This window comes from Sinocyclocheilus anshuiensis, unplaced genomic scaffold (assembly GCF_001515605.1).
Source record: "Sinocyclocheilus anshuiensis isolate Anshui unplaced genomic scaffold, SAMN03320099.WGS_v1.1 scaffold701, whole genome shotgun sequence".
Lineage (NCBI taxonomy): Eukaryota > Metazoa > Chordata > Actinopteri > Cypriniformes > Cyprinidae > Sinocyclocheilus > Sinocyclocheilus anshuiensis.
Genome location: NW_015539895.1, coordinates 182,958 through 191,531, shown reverse-complemented (window position 1 = coordinate 191,531; position 8,574 = coordinate 182,958). Strand labels below are relative to the sequence as shown.

Below are 8,574 nucleotides of genomic sequence, written 5' to 3'. Positions count from 1 at the left end.
ATGACTCACTTATTAACAGTGATTTGCTGCCACCTGCTGGCGGTTTTAATGACAAATTTCGGCTTTTTCTTTCTTTTCTTTTTTTTAATTTTTTGAATGTTTTAAATCATTTCAAATATCAGTATTCAACGTGTTATGTTTAATATATCAAAACATTATTTATGCATTTGTAATTGCAGATTAAATGCATTCATGTCTTCCATTAAACAAAATACATGGTAAAAGCCCAAATGTGTTATTATTCTAATTCCCTGATTAAATGTAAGAATTTGACTCAAAAGATAATGGACACTTTTAGAAAAAATGGCTTTATAAAGGTAAAAATGCCCATAAAATGCAAAAATCAGTTTAAACTTACTGGAAAAGATTAATTTCTATCAGTATGAACTGACCACCACACAGAATATGAAGAATATTAAAAACATTAGGAGTCAGCTGTCTTCAGCAGTCCTTAAGGTACCAGCACAATAACACACTCAGCAAAATATCGTCTAATTATCGTTATCGATAAAATCCCATAAAATATCGAGATATCATTTTTTTGTCAATATCGCGCACACCTAACTGTTCCTTGTTACATTGTATGTCAAACCAAAAAATGCTTTGGTATTTATATTATTCTTCAGATAATATTCATATTGCTACCGTAAGTGCTTAATCAAAATTTCAGGGGATTTCCACTTTCACTTTACAAAGGTGTTGTCTGCCATAGCAATGTTTTATTGTGAGTCATTGGGAAGTATTCAAGGGTCTTTATACAGGACCAAATAAATGTTTCTGGGCTGCAACCGAAAGCAAAGGCTGCTGCATTAAGAACAATGTAGTAGTGTTTCAGTTTTCACTTGGCAGCAAAAGTTACTTTCACTATCAGACTGGCACAGCTTACTCCGAAGCATCGGCAACACTGACACAGTTGCCATTTTGGACGAAATAATTGACGTTTATGAATTAAATACTCCTTTCAGCTGCTTCATCACATGCCATTTGTGCTTTTTTTACACCAACTTCAGAACTGCACACACAGGATTGTGGGGTATCTTAGTTAGCGAAAAACATCTACTGTATGCTGCCTTCATAAACTGACCTCAGTAGACAATTGTTAGGCGAATATTGTATTTGGTTGTGTCTTGGTGTCTTCCTACCTCCGTATACTGCAAAAACAGTGTTTTTTATTTTTCAGATGTATATCACAATATATATTAATTTCAGAAGATGGGAACACATTGTGCTCAGTATATGGAAGCATTTCATTTATGGTATTAGTAGTAGGGGTTGGGATCTGTTCATGGCATGTATATATAATCTCTTCTATATTAATTCCTAGTAACAAAGGAGAAGTGAGATGGAGATGTGGTCTCATGATTCGTCCATGCACAGGACATTAGCGCCATTAGTTTTCTTCTGGAAAAAGTACATGCGAAACTGTCCTCACCTGACCTGGTTGTCCTTAAACACAGTGTATTATAAAGCAGACAAATGGACTCTGATGAGGGGATTTTTTTATCCAGGAACAAAAGCATAGATAATTGGCTTTAGTATGACGAGGAGGAAATTAAGCATTGCAATGAGTGTGTCTCGCGGCTGCTGTGCAGTCATGGTTCCATTTGAGGACGTACTGTCTCGGGTGAGAAAAGCTTTACAGGTCAGCCCTAGCCTACTGCACGAGCTTCTCAGAGAGCTGCACGAGGACAATGTCTTCTCCACCCAGTATTACCAGTCTCTCTACAAGGATGGTGAAGATGGAGAGCAGCATTTGCGTGACGTTTTTTATAATGATCCAGAAGATCTGGCCAGAAGACTCTCTTTGCCTATCTGGCAAAACTGGGACATCAGTCAAGGCATCCTGGATTCAGTACTCTCCAAAGAGGAGGATATGGTTCCTTCTGGTAAGTTAAATAGTCATCTTTAAATATTTTTATTTACACTTTCTGTGTCTACTCAATGTGTATTTTTAATATTTTGCACTACACTGTTTAAAAATAAAGGTTCTTTATTGCCATTTATTGTTCTGTGAAGAACCTTAGTCAATTCATGGAAGCTTTCCATTCAACAACATTGTATTTATAGTTGAAAAGGGTTCTTTAGATTGTTAAAATGTTATTCACTCTAAGAAAAATTGTTCTTTTAAGAACTGTTCACTGAAAGGTTCTTTTGCTGCTAAAACCCACCTTTGGAAACTTTTTTTTTTAATTAGAGGATCACGTTCGTAAGTTGGCCATAGAATGAATCAGTAATAATAATAAAAATAAAATAAAAAGTGGTTGTGAAAATGTAGAACAGTGCTGCGTTACTGAGAAATACATGAACATTTAGCTTTTCAAATAATGAGCATATATATATATATTTACATACATACACACACACACTGGTCGAATTGTAAACAATTTCAGGGGGATGGTGTGGTCAATTTATTTGGTGGGGCAGGCGGGGGGTCCTGTAGCTAATTTTACACTGATTTGAAATTTGTCTAATTTTTAAACATTGTTAGTTAATGAAAAAGCTTTATTAAACGAACTATTATTTATAGGCTGTTTTCCTTCTGGGGCCTGAAATGGAGGAATTTTGGTCAATACTGATAAACGATATTTTGCTGAATGTGTTTGTGCTGGCACCTTGTCTGGTTTAGGCTTGGAATGGATAAATAAATATTACAATAAAACTGTCAGTAGGTGGCAGCAAGTCCCTGTTTTAATAAGTAATTTGTTGAATAATTCAAATCAAACGATTCGTTCAAAATGGCTGATTCAATTAGAAACTAAACACTCGATTCGTTCAAAAACATTCATTCAAGGAACAACCCGTGTTGCTCTGCACTGTTGTTTAAAATGAATAGCACATTTGTAGGCTTCATCATGCAGTCAATGCTGCGCTGCTTTAGAGAAGAGGAAGAGAAAACTAAAAAGCAGGAAATGATTAGTGCGTTTCTCAGAGAAGGGACAGAGCTGTGTGGAATAAAGGTAAATTATGTGAAAAATAAATGTTTTTTTCAAAAAGAAGCATTAACACATGTTAGACTGCACCCCATAAACACAATCAAGCCTAGAAAAAAAACAGTGAACCACCCCTTTAAAGTAAAAAGGTGTTTCAACAAAATACTGACACAAGGTGGTGATCCTTTTTCCAATGCAGTGATTCTGTTTGTTGTTTTTTCATGACATGTTGGTGTTATATCTTTCACTTGGATGTTATAAGTTGCAGTGAGTAAATACAGCTGGATAAAACAAAAACTTTAATCTTCCATCTTGCGTTTCCATCTTCATTTCACGCTGCAAAGCAAAAAAATGTGATCATTTTAAAGAGGGGTGATCCTTTTCTATACCCACTGTAGATGAGTTTGTTTCTTCATGGGAAGAAATTACATAATTTGACAATAATTACATCATTTGCTCACCAATGGATCCTCTACAGTGAATGGGTGCCGTCAGAATGAGAGTCCAAACAGCTGATAATAAACAATAATCCACAAGTAATCCACACATCTCCAGTCCATCAATGAACTTTTCAATGAAATTTTTACTTTAAACCGTCACTTTTGGCCAAAATACCAGTCCATAATAATCCATAAAACTCCTTGACTTCCTCCTTTTGTCCTCTCGCATCAAAATTCCCCTACATATTTGTTTAGGACTGTTTTGAACTGTTGTAACTTGTAAACAGTGCTTGAGCTGTGCATATTTCTCTCCTGATTCAGATGAGACGACTTTTTCAATGGAGAGGCAATAATGTTGTGGATAGAGGACTCATATTTTAGCCAGTAGCAATGTTTGTTAGTTAAAAACATCTTGATGGATTTGCTTATTAAGAACACACAGCTATTCGCTTCATTTAGGTGAACTATTCCTTTAACCCTTTGCACAAAGAATGACTTCACTGCAGTAGCAGCGCAACAAGAGGGTGTGAATTAACGTTTTAAAATAACGCTGCAGCATACTAGGCCAGCTGTGAAACTGTCAACTATACATGTAAATACTGTCCACATTTACTTTACATGCTTAATATTGCTATGTGTTGCAGCTCTCACCTCACAAGGCAGTAGTTAACACTGCCTGACAGGATGCACCTGTAATTAGTTCTCTCACAGATACTAGTCACTTTCTAAGCACGCTGTGTGGCATAGACTCTGAAGTGTTTTTCTTCCATGGGGACTGTTGATCGAAAAGACAAAAAAAAAAGAACACTGAAAGATGTCAGGGTCAACCCCAAAAGGAGCCACTACAACTTCTAATGGTAGACGCCCTCCCTCAGTATAACATATGACTTGACTGTGAGATATTACCTGCGTCCCAAATGACGCACTATACACTTTATGCACTTATACATTATTTACTTATGCACTATGTACTCAACCATATAGGCTTGTGCATTAATTATTTAAGGTTATTTTGTCATTCAGCATCAGAGTCTGATACCCCCGGTTATTTAAAGTGCACTTTTTCTTTTTGGAATTTTCAGTGTGAATGCACTACTCGCACTGTTTATACTACAAAATGTCATAGAGTAGTGCATAAGTACGCGATTTGGGACACACCTATGGTAAATTAACGTAAATGTGATGCCAACGGCAAACCAGGCCAGTTGGCAAGAAAATTTATAGTATGTGCAGTGGTAATACAAAACTGAAAGTAAACAAAGTACTTGTTATACCAGTCTGTGATCCTTGGACAATATTTTTGTTTCATTTTAGAAGGAGGATGGCATGTTTTTGGAGCTGGGAACTTCACTGTAAATGACTTGTTTTAGGATTTGCAGATGGTTGTTTTCTTTTTGGCTGGTTTGTTTTGGAAAGTCAAATAATAATTGGCATTACAAAAGCATAACCGGTGTATTATATAAAACCAGTCTGTTAAAAAAAAAAAAATGGACACAACAGACAATGGAAAATACCTGCCACTCCTGGGTAGTGCACAGGAGCGCCAAGCTTAGAAAAAAAAAATTGGGTCAACATGAATTGCTTTGTTTCAGCTTCTTAAAAAAACACAACAGTAAGAGTTCCTTACTTTTAAATTATATAATATATTATAATATATCAATATATCAACCTGTTTGAGCATGTTTGTTACTGTAAAATGTACTGATATTAACTGTTGATAAAAAAAATAACTTGATAAAATGGAAGGCCACATGACTACTTAACATAATCACATGACAGTTCAGTAAACATGAACATTTTTTTTATTTACAACAGTTTGCTGTAAAAAATACATGTATTCTCTTTTAAACTATTTTTATACTTTAAAATGTTTTAGCTTTAAAATACTTTATATTAGCCGGCAACATTTGAATAAGACTAGAGCTGGAACAGACACGACCTAAAAACAAACAAAAAAAGATAATAATAATAAATAAATACATAAATAATTGTAAAAATAGCCTATTATTTCTGTCTCATTTCATTATCTCCATCATCTCAGAAAATTCAAAATTATCAACAGGACGCAGAATATGTCCTTCGTGAGAGAACAGATTTGCTAAATGACCTAGGCTGGTTGAGTTAGGTATTTACCGAGCAAAACCAACTCCCATCAATACTGAAACTAAAAGCACGCCGCAGTGAAGGTGTAGCCAGTTTTGGTGTTTGCCAGACAGTGCCTGAGCCTGTGTAATCTGAGGACACGTCGAGCGCTTATTACAGTAAAAAACTTTAATGCAATGGATTAATAATTCTTCAGTAAACATGGAATATCTCTGTGAAACAGGTAATGTACAAAGATATTTTAATTTATTAGACAGTTTTATATTTGTTATGCGTCATAACCCAACACCTTTTACTTTGATGGTGCAAAACAGTCATTTATATAAAATGTGCAAAATAAAACTATAATTTGAATATTCAGACAAATGTTTTTATATCAGTAACGCGCTTTTCCCCTCGTGTTGTTTTATTTTTTCACAGAAAGGGCGCGCGCTCCACAGCATTAAGCGGTTATTAATAGCGTACTACAAGATTTCCCTGTGGCACGTTTATGTCTTGAATAAAAATAATGCAATATAATGTGTCACTGTGTTACAACAGATGCTGAATCGCAAGATATTGTCCCAGACCCAATGTCTGAACTTTTACCTGGTGAGTAGCCTAATAGATGCGCAGTACTTGTTTTAACGTGGTAAACAAATGTAGCACTGCATTTGGCATTTGAGTTTTCAAATGAGAGATTTAGTTACTATTTTCACAGACAATGTCATCTTAGAATATCTCGACTCACTTGAGGAGTTTATTGAAGAAGATTTCGGTCAGTTTCACTCATTGCCCTATATTATTGCATAACAATGTCATGTAAATGTCATGAAGGCTGTAAATAATTTCCTTGTGTCTTGGCAGATCCCAAATTCTTTGATAACTTTTCAGGTAAGACTCTGTAAAATAATATAATTGGAATAGAATCAGTTCTTGAATCACATATGACATTAACATGTTTGAAGTTAAAGTGGAATCAGTGCATTTGCATGTCACACTGTTTTTTCAAAAATAAAGTGAATTAAATTTAGTAAGTCTTTCACATCTGCTTTGCTAACAACAGTTGACACAGACACAACCTGCACGCCAATACCAGAAGATGCTTCTTTCCCAGATGAAGTGCAAAGCAGAAAGCGAAAAGGTAATACTATTTTCTCTTAAATGTTCTCTAATAAAAGATCTGCATTGAATTCAGTATGTAAGAGGTGTGTTTTCTATCTGTCAATAGTTGATGCAACTTCAGACAAAACCCGCAGATCCAAACGCAACAAAAAAGGTCATTCAAACATCACAATGTAACATTGACTAAATTATTGTAGGTGGTTTAGTGGTGGGAACCAGAAGTACCGCGGTGGATTATTTGACTCCCAAAAAGTAGTTTTAAGCAATATATATATATATTTTTTTTTACTTCTGTTTGTAAGTAACTCATTTCTAAAAAAAAAAGTTGTTTGAACTGTCTACTTATTAAAAAAAGGAAGGAAACATATTTGTGATAACTGAGACTCTGTCTAATAAAACACAAGTAAAACAGAAAATCTAATGTCTGTATTGCAGCAACAGCGTGGCCTGAAAGTCCCTCAAACGGAAGGCTGCCCAACATTACCCCTGAGAGTAGTTTCCATCTGAGCTCAAACCCATTCCAGCATGTATTACGCATTCCCTTCAGCCCCCCTCTTCTGCCCCCTAGTGGTGAGTGGCTGTTTTCATACAGTATTTGCATTTCAAGAAACTACTGTAGGCCTTGGCTTTGACCTCTGACTATGAGTCTTTGAATTTCTCAGGAGGTTCACCACTACAATTCATCCAGACCATCGGCCCTTATACGGCGCCTCTAATTGGCACTGTGGTTCCAACAGGGCCTACATACGTGATTGGTGAGTCCACTGTAAAAGCATCATTAAACAGCTGCATGTGCCTGCATGCCTGCATGTTATTTTAATGTTGTGCACTGTATCTCTAATTTCACATTCAGTATCTGCAGTGTCGCCCCAATGTGTGAGTCCAGGCACTCAGATAATTCCGCTTTCACCTGGTAAGTTAAAAAGAAGATGGTCACATGAGTAATTATGCATTTTAGGATTAGCAATATTGTAGTGTGTGTTAACTGAAATCTTCCTCTTCCAGCCGATGGCACAGTTGCCCCGCCAGAGCTCACTGGTTCCGTACTTCCAGTTGGCTCATCTTCAGACAGTGCATGCCAGGGTTTGCCACCAGTATCTGTAGACACACTCTCCCCTACAAAAGGTGAGCTCAGGGTTTGATGACAGCAAATATGTGCCTGTGCTAGGTTTTATCAAAGTGTAGATATGTATTAAGGATACAAGGTCTACAAACTTTAGAATCTGTTCAAAAACCAATTTTTTATTTTCAGTGTCTCCATTGTTAAAGTATGTCATTTCTGCAGCACTAGCATCATTAGACAGAGTAGTAAAGATAATGGCAGATTTGCACAGAGCCCCTAAGGAGACATAAGTACGAGATGGGAGAAATTATATTTGGAATAAATTCTATTCATATTTCAATGCTTTTGAGTTTGCTTGCAAAACATTTGCGTTTTCTTGCAAAACTATTGTGTTCCCCCGAGAAGCTTTGCGTTCGCTCACAAAAGCACTGAAATATATTTTTTCCTCCCACCTCATATTATTTCTATCACGAACGTTTTGCAAGCAAATGCAACGTTTTTCAGGGGAAATGCAAAAGTTTTGCGAGCGAACAATGCAAAAGCATTGAAATATCATTTTTCCTCCCATCTCTCTCTTTTTTATTTTTTAACCATCAGCATGTCCTAAAGGGCTCCATAGATTTACACTTTTTGGGCAAATTATTCTATAAATGTATTACTTATGAAACAGAAAAAGAAATATCACCATTTAATCATTATTCCAAAGGCTTACACACATCCAAACAGGATTGTGCAAGACTTATTATTTTGCTTTGAACACATTTAGAGTAGAGGTTGTTCAAAATGGGTTATTAAATGGCCAATATGGTCATCTAGAAAGAGAGCAGGTCAATATAATGTTGATATATATATATATATATATATATATACACACAGTGGAAAGTATTCAGACCCCCTTAAATTTTTCACTCTTTGTTATATTGCAGCCATTTGC

The 8,574-nt window shown here is 35.8% G+C and overlaps 1 protein-coding gene across 5 annotated transcripts in view; it reads left to right on the top strand.

The window, feature by feature from the left end:
- The first annotated feature begins 496 nt into the window (after window positions 1–496).
- The window catches only part of LOC107685910 (MHC class II transactivator-like), a 15,183-nt gene continuing 7,105 nt past the window's right edge, over window positions 497–8,574 (top strand). The window contains exons 1-10 of one of the 5 annotated variants that reach the window (XM_016482649.1): window positions 497–1,886; window positions 6,014–6,064; window positions 6,174–6,230; window positions 6,320–6,346; window positions 6,519–6,596; window positions 6,684–6,731; window positions 7,013–7,147; window positions 7,240–7,332; window positions 7,431–7,490; window positions 7,583–7,702. In XM_016482649.1, the coding sequence (XP_016338135.1) occupies window positions 1,538–1,886; window positions 6,014–6,064; window positions 6,174–6,230; window positions 6,320–6,346; window positions 6,519–6,596; window positions 6,684–6,731; window positions 7,013–7,147; window positions 7,240–7,332; window positions 7,431–7,490; window positions 7,583–7,702 (1,018 nt within the window). In that variant the 5' untranslated portion in view covers window positions 497–1,537. Of the gene's footprint in view, window positions 1,887–5,968; window positions 6,065–6,173; window positions 6,231–6,319; window positions 6,347–6,515; window positions 6,597–6,683; window positions 6,732–7,012; window positions 7,148–7,239; window positions 7,333–7,430; window positions 7,491–7,582; window positions 7,703–8,574 lie in introns of those variants that run through there. The other 4 variants (XM_016482648.1, XM_016482650.1, XM_016482651.1 and 1 more) reach the window with 4 other exon arrangements.